The 15,121-nt window shown below is 49.8% G+C and overlaps 1 protein-coding gene and 2 long non-coding RNA genes across 6 annotated transcripts in view; 2 read left to right on the forward strand and 1 right to left on the reverse strand.

Moving 5' to 3' along the window:
- The window catches only part of SFXN5 (sideroflexin 5), a 95,777-nt gene that overhangs the window by 39,275 nt on the left and 41,381 nt on the right, over positions 1–15,121 (forward strand). For all 4 annotated transcript variants that reach the window (XM_080592105.1, XM_080592104.1, XM_080592107.1 and 1 more), the window contains exons 7-9: positions 3,742–3,795; positions 5,158–5,214; positions 6,109–6,174. In XM_080592105.1, the coding sequence (XP_080448231.1) occupies positions 3,742–3,795; positions 5,158–5,214; positions 6,109–6,174 (177 nt within the window). The remainder of the gene's footprint in view (positions 1–3,741; positions 3,796–5,157; positions 5,215–6,108; positions 6,175–15,121) is intronic.
- Positions 8,630–9,683, reverse strand: LOC308195151. Its single transcript, XR_013951291.1, has 2 exons — positions 9,549–9,683; positions 8,630–9,454 (listed from the first exon to the last, which is right to left on the reverse strand). It is a non-coding gene; the product is annotated as an uncharacterized lncRNA (long non-coding RNA).
- On the forward strand, positions 10,333–12,288 carry LOC308195148. The gene is made up of 2 exons (XR_013951288.1): positions 10,333–10,442; positions 11,324–12,288. It is a non-coding gene; the product is annotated as an uncharacterized lncRNA (long non-coding RNA).

Below are 15,121 nucleotides of genomic sequence, written 5' to 3' on the forward strand. Positions count from 1 at the left end.
GTGCTAGCAGGGTGGCTGGAAGCTGGAGGCAGAGCCCAGCCCTGCTGGTACTATTTGTTGTCGTGTGTAACGTCGTGGCGGTAACTTTGTAGGGGGCATTTTAAAAGAAAAGGTTAAACAAAAACGAGTTAACGATCAAATTGACAATGAAATCGGCCCAAATCCAGAGCTGTCAGAGGAGCCGAGAGCTGTCAGATGAGCCCAATTTCGCTAGCTGTAAAGGATAAACTGGAACCTCTTGTCATTTAAAAAAAAAAAAAAAAGGAAAAAAAGAAAACCAAACGTTTCAAATGTTAAAATTAAAATGTAACATTTATGCCAATCGATCTGTGAAATTTAGTGACAAAATTGGCAGCCTGCTCTAGCATAAAAACAGTTTGAGTCTTGCATTTAGCATAGGGGGATGGGATTTCCTCAAGAGAGGCTTGGTGTGCCTGCGGCGAGCTCTCGCGTGGGATCTGCGCCGGTGAAGCCGTGGCGGTGTGCCGCTGCTCCGGGGCTGCCTGTCCCGGTGTGTTGGGGTCACCTAACCACCCCAAACCAGAACGGGATCAGTTTATGCATTACCAGGTTTGCTGCCCACCAGTCGATACGCAGCGCTGCCTCTATCCGTGGGGTTTTGTCCCCCCCACCCTATAGCTAATGCAAAATAATTCAGTGCGGTTCAGCTCATTGTGGAAGAGATTAAGGTCTGGCCAAGAATAATCGCTTCTCTTCTGGCTTAAGCAGCCTCTCCCCTGACACCACCAAAGCCTGTGGCTGTGTGTTCTCTGCCTGTATCGGTCCCCTGGGCAGAGTGACCCGGCTCAGAGAGCTGCCATCGTTGGCTTTTTTATGGTCTCCATCCCTTCGTGGCCGTCTTTGTGGCTCAGCCCCCGAAGGGCTGCGGGGGCACGGTGGGACTGGAGCGAGCAGCAGGACGGGGTACGTATAAGGACCAGTTTGTCTCTGCCCGCCTGGATTTCAGCCCACGAGGCACAAAACCAAGCTGCTCGCGTTATTTGCCTTTGCTACAGGGGTGCGACGTGCCAGCGGTCACGGCAGGGCAGCTGCTGGGCACCCTTTTACTCTCCCTGTGTTTCCCCCCGCCTTGGTTGGGGTTCCCAGCGCAGGAGGAGGCATTCACCCAAGGAAGAGGCTCTTCTGCACTTAGGAAACCCAGCCCGGGACCCTTGGGGCACATCGTCTTCCCCAGCCATTTAAAACCAGAGCAGAACACTTCATTTTTCCTCTTTTTTTTCCCCTTTTCGAAGTGCCAGCACAGCCGGCCCCTTGGCCAGGTTCGCGTTTTTTGGCTGCTCTCCGACAGCTCCCGGCCCAGCACCCGGCTGCAGCGCCTGCGGTTCCAAACAACCCCGGCGACAAAGGGCCCGAAGGAATTTGCAGCCCCGCTCCTTTGTCCTCTGAGAGGCAGACGGGAGGCTTGGGAGGCCTCGCTGCCACTTGGAAACGCTTGGAGAAGTCCCACCTGTCCATCGCAGGCGCCTGACGAGGAGGCAGGGCACGGGGCTTGCTTTTGGGAGCCTGTAACCAAACGTGCAAAGAGCCAGCGGACATCCAGGAAGTGTCTGCAGCCCTGGCTTTGCAGCCACAGAGGGCTGTTCACACCTGATAGGCAATTAAATTTTGTAGTCAGTACTTTTCTGGTGTTTAGAACCTTTTTTATTTTTTTTTTCCCCGTATATTTTGTTTTCCTTCTTAGTTATTTTTTCCCCTGACAGTAATTAAAAGTGAAACTGTACATTTCTTGACAGACTCTTGCACATATGGAGAGTTTGCATTTAAACGTGCCTCTTTCAGTCATACAGATTTTGGGTGCTCTTTTTTATTTATTTATTTTCCCTTCCCTTCTCTTCCTCTCGCGCCGAGCTCCGGCTGACAATGCGGGAGCCGCTTGCTGCCTTCCCTCTCCTCCAAAGCCTCATTAGCCTGATGGCTTTTGGGGTGAGCATCGGTCCCGGGGACGAGGATGTTCAGCGCATGTTGAATTCGCTCGGCTCCGACCGGCGGCTCCGTAATTAAGGACAAGATCCCCAGATTGAACGGGAGCAGCAAATTAGTGGGAACTCGCACGGCTTGGCCTTCAGCCAGCGCACCAAGTAGCTGCAACTTCCAGAAAGGCTGGAGGAGAAAAAGCTGGAGGAGGAGGAGAAAGGAAAGAAGGCGTAAATGAAATCAGGCCTCCCAACCCCGGTACCCTTTGGTTTGTTGTTGTTTCTCTTCCACGTCCTCGAGCGTAGAAGTTGCCTCCTCTTCAACTGCTGCTGCTGCAGATGTGCAGCTCAAGCTCGTCCCGCCATGCGGCAGGCTCCCCGTGCCGTGACAGGGAAGTTTTCTGTCTTCTGGGCTTCTGGAGGAGCAAACCTAAAGAAAATGGTGCCGAAGATGATCTGCGAGTGAGTGACCTCAGAGCCTTCTTGCCCAGGTGCGCAGATGCCTCGGAGATGTTTGAGCATCCTGAGAGTCAACGCGTTTGGAGTTGAAAGGAGTCATTCGGTCTTCAGACCCTTCACAAAGCTGCAAGTGTGATTGTGCGCCACAAAGACCGTCTTCAGAAGCTATCGGGCATTTCAGGCTCAGGAAGGGAGAAAACGGAGATGATAGGAAGTACCACTTCTTGGCCGTTTGTTACCCAAGAACTCACCTTCTTGTCCCTCTTGGTTGGGTTCCTTGCTGGGAGTCCCCCAGCTTTCAATTTCCTCTTCCTCTTCTTCTTCTTTCCTCTCTTTCAGCTTCTTACACTCGAAAAGGAAAGGTTGCCACCAAACGAGGTAGGAAGGAGGCTGGCAGAGACTATTTTATATCACGGTATTTTGAGACATCTCCGGGATGCTCTCAGGACCATATGGGCAGCACACACGTGTCTGCGCTCAGATGCTGCTCAGGGTGACTTTGCAAAGCCTGCGGCACCTCGCATCCGCGCGGCGGCGGCGGTACACAGAGTCACAGGATCATCTAGGTTGGAAGAGACCTCGCCAGATGTGCGGGGCCAGGCTGCCTCGAGCCGTCGTCAGCCGCAGCTCGGAACCCAGGCAGGAGTTTTCGCAGCTCCCGAGTATGCCACATCAACAATTCCCTTCTCTTCAAACAAAATTCAGGGCTCCCAAACAGGAGCACATGTGCTTCCAGGTGGCACTCCTGTCTTCAGATGTTCAAATCTCATTTCTTCCCTGTGCTTGAAACAGAGAATGTGCCAAAGGAAAATAGAAAAAAAAAAACTTCACTGCCAATAGGAGCAATTTTGAACTCTTGTATTCCTGCAACTTTTGGGTTATACTCCAGAAATACTTGGATAAAATCAATCATTTACTTTTAATGAACTAATCTTTGGACAGTTTGTGCTGACAGACTCTTAGAGGTGTGTTGCAAGCAATAATTACAGTTGTGAAGCTCTTAGGGGCAGATGTGTTAACCAGTTTCCCCACTGGAAAATTGAAAGACGGTGGGCTGAAGGGAAGTTCAGGGGGGAAACGACAGGGCTGTGTCCTAAATCTATTCCCTTTTAGCCTTTATCACTTCTTACTGGAGTGGGCACTTTTAGAAGAACTGGAGGGATGGGTCTGTTCCCTCACCCAGTTGCTCTTGGTTTGTACTCTGGCCACTCACCATGAAATAAATTAATAAATGAAGACAACTGTTTAAAGTCAATGAAAATACGCTTGCTGCTTTCGCGCCTACCAGAGCACCAACAAACCCAAACCAACCATACATTTGTTAACATGAAAATCTCTTCTCTTGCAGGTTGTTGGTCTTCTCTTGCCCAACCAGACGCTGGCATCCACTGTTTTTTGGCAGGTAACGCTTGTCTGCTTCCATGCACTGAATGGGTGGAGAATGTAAGGAAAAGGAAAGCAGCCTCTGACTTTGTTAAGAGGAAAGTGATGTGGCTGGGTATGATCACGGAAGGGTTTGGCAGGTCTGGAGTGGGCTGTAAGCAAAGTGTTGGGTCTGCTTTCTCATGCCCAGCAATTTATGCCATCATAAGGGAGATGTAACTAAGAGTAAGGGGAGGGAGTGTGCACATGAATGAGTTATAACCACAGTAAAAACCCCAATTAAGTAATATTTCAGGACTAACTGAAAAAAAAAAAAAAGTTATTATCATTTTTAGTTGCAAATTGGTTTTCATGATCTAGTGTAACTCACAGTAGAGAATTACACAGCTAAGAAGTGTCAAAGCAGAATTAGATCTGCCTAGGATGTCAGAAAGTCTGCACAACTGAGAATATATAGGTACGTCCCAGTAACTTATGATTTGGTGTATTTAGCTCTAAGCTCGTATTTCTGGAAGGCAATTTGCCTCCCCTGGCTTTGGGCTTTGAAGGTGGAAAGAGTTGACTTTGGGTAGATCGGCTATCTGGAGATAGCTACTGCAAGGTGTCTTGTAAGCGGCTCAAGTTGGGAGCTCCTGCTCCCCCATCTCTGTGCAGCTGGTCCAAATGCGGTCAGGGGAAGCCTTCAGCTTTAAAAGGAGGGGGGACCCTTTTAAAACTAAATAGATTATTTCCAACACAAAATCAAAACAAGCCCACTTGAGAGGGAGGTCACAGCAGGCCAGCTGGTGAGCGTAGTGTGCTTGAGGCACTGGGTTTATGGATGGGTCTCAACTCTTCCAGCTCGTAGCCTGCTGGACCCAGTATCAAACCAGTTAGCCCCAAATCGGAGTGATATTTTGGAGGTCCTTCCTTGAATTTCCTATTCTGTCTTGCTTCAGTAATATCACAAGCATCAAACTCCTGAGCCAGAGAGCATCCATGCTTCCCCTCCACTATTTTCTGCAAGGGTTTCATGTCAAAGTCATTCCCCATATAGCCCCACGCTGACACTGCACAAGGTTTTAGATGAAGATTATGCCTGTTAGCTTTTAAATTGCTCCATAGCACGATCTTGAGATTTGTTTTTAGATCTAGTTGTTTACTTTCGTGAACCAGAGCTTGTGCACGTGCTTCTGTATGGGAGCAGAGCTGGTGAAAACTATGTGTGTTGGTTTTTCTGCCTCGCTTTGAAGGGCATCACATCAGAATTGGTGCGTGCACAAGCCTTTGAAAAGATGTGGCAAGTCACAGGCAGGCCCAAACGAAGATGTCACTCCTGTGTTCGTAGATCTTATTTTTGTGAAGTTATATTTATCTCTTTCTCTTTTTGTTTCCTCTTCAGTGGTTGAATCAGAGCCACAATGCATGCGTCAACTATGCAAACCGCAACGCGACAAAGGTGAGGAGACCCAACATATGCAGCGCGTGCTGCACGTTAGCTCTGTTTTGACACGGAAACATAAGTCTTGTCTCTTTGCTGTTAATAGAAACTGCGGAGTAGGCACTGTGACGAATTTATAGATTGCCCATTCTCCTGAATACACTTCCATTTTAAACTTCAGCTGTAAATGGCAGGAGGATCTCAAAAGCACTCGAGGCTCACGAGCGATGCTCAGTGCCTTCGTGCTGAACCAGTATATAGTCTAACTGGTATGAAATGGTTTAATTTGATACGTAAATGAACACGAAGATGATGTCTATTTGGGTGTTTGGATAGCAGAAGGGGCCATGGTCACACTTCTGTGTCGTAAGGACTTCCTACATGTTCCTAGCAGTGCTCCCATGAACGGTGCCGCGGACGTGGTGGTGGCCTTCCTGCTTTCTTCCCATTACTTTAGTGTCAATCATCTCTTGTTGGGATGTGGGACATCAAGACAGAGAGCTAAAATGGAAAGAATCCAACTCATTGAGATAACATTTTGAGGACAAATATTTTATGTGGAGAGTTTGGGGTTCACCGCTAGTGATTAGAATGCCAATTTATTATTATTTTTTTTTTTTTTTTTTACCATTTGTTATATTTCATTCACATACTTTCTTTTAGCTGCTACTATTATAATTTTCTGATGCCAATTAATTTTCCGTTCCCTTTAACCTTGCTCATGAGGTCAGAATGTTCCTTGGTTTTGCCGCTGCTAGATGACAGACCATGTGTCACCGAACAATATGACAAAACTAAACCTGTCTCTGGTTTAAAACAAATACAGAAAAGAAAAAAAAAAAAGGAGCTTGGTTGTATTTTAATAACCAGAAGTTTGTTTATTGAAAATATGTTTTGTTTTTCTTTCCAAAGCCTTCTCCGACGTCCAAGTTCATCCAGGGCTACTTGGGAGCTGTCATAAGTGCTGTCTCAATAGCAGTGGGTAACGCTTTATATCTGTATCTTTCCCTACTCATAACTGCTCCCTTACAGTAGTACCGCAGTGCCTGTGAGATGTTTCTTTGAATTGCCAAGCATGTTTATGTTTTAATTGACATAATTCAGTCCAAATAACAGGAAAATATTTTAACCATAAGATGTCTCTGTCCATGCATGCCCAAACTTTTCAGCAGAAGGAGACTTCTACCAGGGATTGCTTCCAGCATGTCCTGCACTGTGCTCCGCTTGTGTCTCAGCACTGTGGCTTTACTGCTGGGCGACTCAAATTATCCACGTGTGCATTAGGTTCTGGTGAATTAGCCTAGCCCAAGTTAAAATGCCAGCCCCTGAGTGACCCTGAGGCTGCAGAGTGGCAGTGTGAGAGCTGATGTGCTGAGCTTTTGGAGGTGGTCCCCTGGTGGCTCCGCACCTTGGTCTAAAGGAGAGGCAGTGCTCCAAGTGACGTCTTTTACCTGCGGGCAGTATTCAAGCTGGAGCCTGGTGTTCAAGTCACAGTTAAAGTAATCTGCAATAGAGGGGATTTTAAATGATTAATTTGCTAAAATCTTGGTCTGGTGGCGTAATCGTCAGAATCGCAGTGTGATGCTCCAGGAGCACAAGTTCACATCTTTGGCAGCTAATTCCCAAGGAGGCAGGTGCGTTTTTCAGGAGCAACTTAAACAAGTTCTTTCCTTTGGTGGCTTTTTAAACAAACCTCTGAAATGTATGGTTGTTTTTCCTGCTGGAACATTAAAGATCCTATGGGAAGCTTTTTTTTTTTCCCCTCTTCTCCAGGCGTTCTTTCCCAAACAGACTGAGCCATGGGAAGGGTCAGCGCTCAGCCTGCTCCCCACCCTGTTTGTAGCCACGTTCCCTAACTCACCCCGAGGAAGAGGCCGCATGGGCTTGTTTAGATTTATTTACAAGGTGCGGTTCATATAGTCACAGAGCCATAGAGTGGCTTGGGTTGGAAGGGAGCTCAGAGCCCCCCCCAGCCCCCTGCCATGGGCAGGGCCCCCTGCCCCCAGCCCAGGCTGCCCCCAGCCCCATCCAGCCTGGCCTTGGGCACTGCCAGGGTTGGGGAGTAAAGAATGTCTTCCTTACATCCATTATAAAACCATTCTCTTTCATTTTAAAACTGTCACCCCTTTTTCTTCTCTAGAGCAGGCTGGGGATCGATAGCAGAATTACGGAGGCAGGAGCTTTCCCAGATACACTTCTTCCCAATAGCTTTCCATATTTCTGGCTTGGCTTGCTCACTGGCTGCCGCTCTGCTCCCCTACTAGAATTAACCCAGCCCCGTGTGCGTTGACCAGCCTTGCGTTGATGTGAGCTCCCACCCTTCGTAACCCCGTGTAGATGCGTGCACACCAGCCCCGTGCTTTTGCAGCTGAAATACCGGGACATCCAGGTCCCCACTGCACCACCCTCAGCGCTTCAGATAGCAGCAGTTCTCTGTGAGCTGTTCCCTGGCGTAGCACAGGAGAGCGTCGCTATCCCTTCTGGTCCTTACTTCAGAATTTTTTCCACCTTGTGAACTGAGTAAAGCAAAGCGCTCCAGCTTGCCGTGCTGCTGCTGCTGCTCACCACCTGCCTACCAGCCACCAGCAAGCACAGCTGCAGCAGAGGGACGAGAACAGATAATTTCCCCTTGTTGGCATTAATGCTCCTCTCCGTTTTGGCAGCAGGAGCAGATAGAGGGCAGGAGACAATGGAGAAGTGATGTTGGCAGTTCTGTCACCCCGAGGAGCTGACAGGCTTTGGTAAGGAATCCACTGTGCCGTGGTGGGACAGCCGATGCAGGTTTCTGATATCTCTGGGCCCTCCTGTGCTGCCTGCAGAGGAGCTGAAGCAGCAAGATAGGTTCACATTGCAAAGGGGCTTCTGTGGGACCGCCAGTGGTGGTGGGAGAAACGCCCATTCCCTGAAGCGGTGTGAAAAAAACCAAGAGCTGGGGATAAAAGAAGTCGTTGCAAGCCAGCAGCGACCTGCGGTAACTGCAGGGTGGCTGTCACCACCGGTGACACGCGTGTGGGTGGCTCGTCAGTCTGCCGGTGGTAGGTACCACGCCACGATGGGCACGCCGAGCCGGAGTGCCACGGGGATGCCCTGTGCGTGCAGAGTGTCGGGCACGGTGGCGCAGCAGCTGTTCGGAGCTCTGAGGGGCAGAGGTTTTGTCATAGGGGGCAGCAGCCCTCCCGACACCTGCTGAGGTGGCCGGGGGGGCAGCAGGGGACAGCAGGTTTTATGGATGCTTCCTGACGTTTGCAGGAGGTCTGCTTCTGTCGGATTAAGCTCTGGCACTTCAGGTGTGCTCGCTATGCACACTTGCAAAGCCGAGGTGAAGCCTGCCCACCCCGCTGTCCCCGTGCAGAGGAGCTGTTAGGGACACGACCGACGCACGAGCTGCTGCAGAGGAGCCCTGCTGATCCCTATCGCATACTCAAATCCCCACACAGAGCAGCCTAGAGAAAATCCTGCAGGCAGGGAGTGATTTTTATGCTGTAAATATCTGGATTAATAACCAGCGTCTCCTGAAGCAGTTTTCTTTTTTTTTTTTTTAATGACGATGACAAATAATTTAGCGGTAGCCCCAAGTTTCATTACCCTGGATTCTGAGGCCTCAGCCCTCATTAACTGATCTCTGCTGTCAGTTAGCAACAGATCACCTCCCAGTGTGAGCCTATTAGGACCAGATGACCTGAAAACAAGTGCCACTGCCTCCAGTGGTCTGCTGAGACCCGGTATTAATTAAAGCGAGCCCCTTCCATGTTTGCAGTTGGCAAGCGACGCAGGGAAAAGGCTGGTGGAGCGACAGATCAGTCGAGCTGTGATCGTGCCTCCCGTCGGCTTAACCCTCTGTGGCTTCATCCACAGCGAGGGACAAACGAACGGCTTCCTCACGTGGAGGGAAGAGCAGATTTTGGCTTTACGCTTCTCGCAATTAAACTAGAAGCCTCGGCGAATCTTTGCAAATAGCCTGATTATTTTCCCATTTCAGGGAGAGAGGGGGGGAAGTTGCTGTCACGGAGAAGCAGCACGGACCCAGCTCTAGGTCTGGGTCCCCTGGTTTGCAGTCCTTTGGGATGAGAGTTTAGAGGAATTAACGTGCTTTTTTAAATATTCCTTTCCAATATTTGTCAGTATTTCTTTTTTTCAATATTTTTTTCTCCTTTTTTCCCCATCTACTCCCAACCCAGTTCACGGTTCAGTTTTGGGTAAAGAAAGCTCTGCCAGGGTTGTGTTTCTTCTCCGGTATGGTATCAGCTGAAGCGATCACCTGAAAGGAGGTTAGAGAAGACATCAGGAGGAGTAACCTTAAGATTGGCTGCAGGTAAAGAGGTGGAAGAGCCGATGTAGCAGATTTCCTGCACCTCTGACCCCCTTGCTCTTCATACGTGGCAGTTGCACTCTGTTTTCTGAAGGCACCGCCTCTGCAGACAGCGCTCACCGCTCCTGGCGTCTCAGCGCTGTGCTTTTGGGATGCCCTATGGTTTGTGATTTCTGATTACCCTTAGGTAACCTAGGTCTGTGTTCCTCCTCCTGCGATTTGAGTTTATTTTTATCGTGCTCTCCATAGCCAAGCCTCCCTCCTGCCTTTTGTTTTGATCGTTCCAGATTTACAGCTTTTCTGAACGTGGAGTGGTAATTGTTGTTTTTTTTGTTTTTAACAATTGAGTGGATTCCTGGGATTAGGCCTTGGTTTCTGATATCTGGCTGCTGTTCCTGATGCACAATTAATACCAGCTGGTTATCCCGAGGAAGGCAAGCAAAGGCAGAGAGTAGTAAAAAGAACTGAGAAAGACCAAGAATATTTTATTTTTTTTCCCCAAATATTCTAGCGCCAGGAACTATACTAATCAGAGGGTTTGTAATTACACAGAAAATCCTTCCAGCAGGGAGACACACACACACACACACACACTCCCTCTCTGCTACTTTTGTCAAGCTTTTAAAAGGTTAAAAAAGCTACTCAATCAAAACCAACTTTATTATTAGTGCTGTTGATAACTTTTTGCATATTTTATGTTTCTCAGCTTCTGATCCAAACTTGATTTGCCCCTGTGTTGCCGATCCTTTTTGCTTCTGCCTCAGCTGTTTGGCATTAGGGCCTTAAAGTCTGACTTCAGCCCGACGTGGTTCTTGCAGCTGCAGTTAAACGCGTGCAAATCAAACCCGATCAGGCCAAGAGCTGTGAGCAGGTGCTCTGCTTGCTGGGGTGTCACTGGTGCTGAGAGCTGCGGGTTGGGGACCAGGAGACCGTGGTGGTGAGTCGCTGGGTTTCTCGCTTTCCTGCTGATTTCCATGTCTTGGACGTGGAAAGACCGACTCCAAAACCTGCTCCTTCGGATGCTGAAAGCCCTGTGCAGATCCTCCGAGGGGTTTTTCTTCTCTCAGTATTGTTGGCCACGTTTCTGATGCCCCCCAGTAAGCAGTGTGGTGCTGGTCAGCTTGTTGCCCATCTGTTGTCCACTCCGTGTGCCCTGGAGGTGCCACGTACATCGCTGTCCTCTCCTGTCCACAGGATGGGCCATGATTAGACCCCAGAAAACCTGGCAGGCAGGCAGAACGTGTCCTATGTATATAGAAGTGTGCAGCTTTACCAGGAAACATCTGTTGGGGCTGCCTAGGTAGGGCAGCCCAGAGATTCCAGGAGGGGCTCAGTTCTCCCCCGATAAAAAGGGAAACGCAAGCACGTGTGTGAGCTCGGGTACCTCCAGGCTGGAGGGACAGGGGTTAGCCCCCATGATTTGTGGTATCCTGGAGGAACATGAAGGTATCCTGGAAGAACACAAGGGGGAAAAAAGCAATACTGGTAGCGTAGGGCTTTGTACAAATGGGTTTTAGGACAGCTGATCCTCATGATGTTGGTTTGTGGGTTTGGATGTGCTTTCATCCAGCCAACAGCTGCAGCAGTTGGAGGTGTTGTGTCCCTCTGGCCACGTGTCACCCCTCGTGTCCCCGCAGTGGCTCAGTAGAAATGTAGTGGACGAGTGCTGCTTGGCTTTGGGCAAAAAACTGATGGCTTAAGCAAACCTGAGGCTGCAAGGAGCTGAGCCAAGGTGGAGGTCTGTCTTTCCAGCCGCTCCTGCCTACCTGCCCACTGAAGGCCCGCTCTTGCAGCAAGAAATCCCTCCTCTCCTTGCAGATGTCTTGGAGGTCATCCTGGGGCAACCTTCTCCTGTACAGACGCCTTGGTGATGTTATTTCCAAGAAAATATAACTCGCTTGTTGGAAAAGAAACAGCAGCTTCCTGCAGAGGTGTCTGCACGAGGATGCCCTGCTGTCTGCCCGGGCTGCACGTCTAAATCTGCACAAAAAAAACCAAAACAGAGGTGGTGAATGTGTGGAGCTGCTGTGCACTGCGAGCTCTGAACAGCTTTTGTCACTCCTGCAAATGTGGCTTCTGGGGCCTCTCGTAGTTTCTGTAGGGTTTCTGCGTAGCTTCTGGTTTCTTGAATCGTGGTCATTTGTCCCGGAGATTTCTTATTTAGTTTCACGAGGTTCATGCATTATAATTTGTGCAGGAATCTCAGCTGCAGTCAGAACGGGTTGAGCACAGAGGTTACGCAAAATGTAAATCTGCTAAGTTTATATTTAGCTGTAAAAAAACCACCACCAACCAAAAAAACCCACAACAGTGCAGGAGTCTAATCAGCAAAGCCCAGTTTGTGTCTGAGAGATTAAAGCAGAGTTTGCTTCAAGACAAATGGGCAAAAATGGTATTTTCAAGCCAGGCTGTCTTTTTTTCTGCCCCAGAAGAAGTCAGCATCTTGTAAAATCAAAATGTGCTTTATCTTAGAAACGCCCCTTACAGCCTAAGACATTCTTGCAACCACATAGGATTTCAGCAGGAAGATTTATTTACCTTCTCCGGAGGAAGCTGAGAGGTGAAGACTGCTCGAGCCTAAGATTATAGCTGTAAAATAATATCAGCATTGTGCTGGTTGTGTCGCAGCCAGCTTTTGGCAATGCCTGGCCTCGCGGTCCCGACTCCCGCGGCTCAGCGAGCAGTGTAGCGGATGCCGTTCGCAGGGGATATGCGTGCTTCAACGTGCAGGTTTAAAAATCTGCCACCAGGGAGTGAGAATAATAAAAAAAATTACATTTAAATACTGCAGCTCTGTCCTTAAAAAAGTAAAGCTATGTGATGCATGAGGACAGGGCATTTATCCAAACCTAGAGGAGAATCTAAGACAGTAATGAGATAAATTAGAGTTAGGCTGGCTTGTTGCACTTGGAAAATTCAAGAGCAGAAAAAAACACAGCATCTTAACTTTGTGTCCTCGTTCAGGGAGGACAGGAGCACCCGTTGGACCTAGGAGGTGCTCAGTCTCCTCTGCACATCGCTGCCTGGGACCATGAGCTCTCACGTAGTGGTCCAGAGCCGTCCACCCTCTCCCTCTCGTGCCGTCGCCGTAGCTGGCCGCTCGCTCTCCCTCCTCCCCGCGGCACTGAACTCACACGCACACACACCGTTTTTCGCTCTCCTCTCTAGGTGAAGGCGCCCCTGTGGATTTTTCTAATCCCAGCTCCCTCTTCCCGATAATTGTTTGTGAGCCGCGCGGCGCGGCTGCATTGACAGCCTGCGGCTGTGGTGTGATGCCCGTAATCAGGTTGTGAGCCTCCCACTGCCCGGGGCTGCCACGGGACGGGAGCAGGACCGGGACCCCCTTGGGGACAAACGTTTACGGGAGCAGTCGGTTGGAGGAGTGGGTGGTAAACTTTGGTGTGCCGCCTAAACTTCTTGAAATGAAGCGATGCGGTCGATACCTGTGCTCAGAAGCTCCCCTTGCTGCACCTCCCCACATGATTCACGGCTACAAGGTCCAGAAGAGATTTTTGCGGTCCTCAGCAGCTCCTACATGTAGCCCATAAGCTGTTGGAGCTGCCGTAGCTGTTCCCCACGGCTCAGCCTTGAGCCTCACACTCCACTGAGGCTGCTTTGATGTGGCGGGGACAAAGACACCCGTAGGATGGGCTGTGCTGGGGGGCCGGTGCCCTTCACCCTGCCTCTGGGCTCAGGGGTTTGTAGCAGCCTCAGGGTCCTCGCCTGCTGCCTTCTTGTTCGCAGGGCCCCCCCCAGCAGGGTGCCCAGCCCCACGTCCCGGCGGCTGCTGAAGCTCCCCCAGGAGGAGCCCCCCAAGCTCTGGGCAGCCTGTGCCAGGGCTCCGGCACCCGCCCGGCCCAGCAGTGCTGCCTGAGGGGCAGGGGGAGCCGCCGGGGCTCCGCGCTGGGCCCGCGGCCTCTGGGCCTGGCCCTGGGCACCGCTGAGCAGAGCCTGGCTCCGGCCTCTCCGCACCCTCTGCACGTTGGTCCCCTCGGCAGCATTTTCTCCCTTGTTTAATCTCACTGGTGTGTCTTTGGCTCCTTTGTTTTCCTCCATGCCTTTTCCTCCTGCCCCACTCGGGCCTACTGAGGCTCAGCTGCGTTGTTTGCTGCTGAACAGGACCCAGATGCATGGAAAACCCCACATTAAACCAAATTCTGGTCTTGGGCATGGGACCTGCCGTCCTCCTCTCTGTTCCTCATCATCTGCCACGTCCAGTTTCGCTCATTACCCCTGTTAATCCACTCTTCTGCTCAAACCTCTCCTGTATTCTCACCTCTTTCTCCAAACCGTGCCATTTTCTTCCATTAAAGCATCCAGCTGCGGGGCTGCTGCTCTTAGCCCTTCTGCCGTCATTTTGGGTCTGACCAACGTTACCTCCTTCCCTACTCTTGCTCCTCTCCACGTTCTCTTTCCACCCGGTTCGTTATTGCTTTCCCTTCCCTGTGCTCCTCCATTCTGTTCTCCTTGCCTTGGTAAAGCTCCAGTTGGGAAGCGGCCCAGTTTCCCATCTCTCTGCCTCCATCTTCACCTCTCAGCCCTAATGAATGATTTTTTTCCTTCCTTCTCCTAATGCTCTTTTCTTTAGTTCAGCTGGATGGGGCTCATCAGATCCAATTAGTGCTGTGGTGTTTTAATTCAGCAATCTGGTGATTTGGGGGCTGAAGGATAAGCTTCCTTAGAGCCATTCCCTCCTTCCCCATTGACTCTAAGTCGCTGGGAGCAGCTCGTGCTGTGGTGTTCCCGTTTGCCCAAAAGCTGCTGAAACCTGGGGAAGTCGAACCCCTTAAATCAACAGAGACCTAACCAACGTGGCGAGTGGAGTGTGGAGAGCTGCCCAGCAGCATCCACCTTGTTTGTGGCCTCCTGTTTTATAAATATTGACAAAATTAAGTGAAATAACTTCTTTGCAAGTGAACTTTGCAAGTTGATGTATTTACCACCATGGAACTGGTTTAAGAGCACGGGGGTTAGATCTCTATCAAGTGGCTCAGTAGTTGCCAGCCTTAGGCCTGCAAATCCCATTTCTCAGGCTTCAAAAATATTAATAGTCGTAGAGGGGAAAAAAGGTAATTTTTAGTTAATTTTCAGGATAAAAAGGGATTTTTTTGTTGTTGTTGTGTGGTTTCCATGCTTTTTAAATTCACGTCTTAGGGGGCATGAAGTCAGAACTTTTTAGGACGGGAAGGAAAAGAAAAGGAAAGGGAAATGGTGGGTGATGATTACACACTCAGCAGCACCAGCAGCGTGCAGCCCTGGTTTTGTGGAGCAGGATTTCAGCAGCAATCGTGCTGTAACACAGCCCCAAAACCGAGCTTTCCCCAGCTTGTTGGGATGCTCCATCAACCAAATTGAGCAAAGGCTTTGTTGGAAGAACCCCACAAAGAAAAAATAAGCAATTTAAAAGAGCTGGGTCTGTCCCCTAGTCTAGGCTGCAGCCTGGGAATATCCTGAAGCAGTTCTGCACTGAAATCATTATTTAAAATGCATTGTCTTGCCAGAAATTAGACATCGCCAGCGTAGATATCTTCATCCGAGCTCAGTCCCTGGGCTCCTTTCATAGTCAGCAGAGCTGAATGGGCACCGCTGGGGGTGTTTCATGGGAGCACACGTAAA

This window comes from Anser brachyrhynchus, assembly GCF_964034855.1.
Source record: "Anser brachyrhynchus genome assembly, chromosome: 4".
NCBI classification, from domain to species: domain Eukaryota; kingdom Metazoa; phylum Chordata; class Aves; order Anseriformes; family Anatidae; genus Anser; species Anser brachyrhynchus.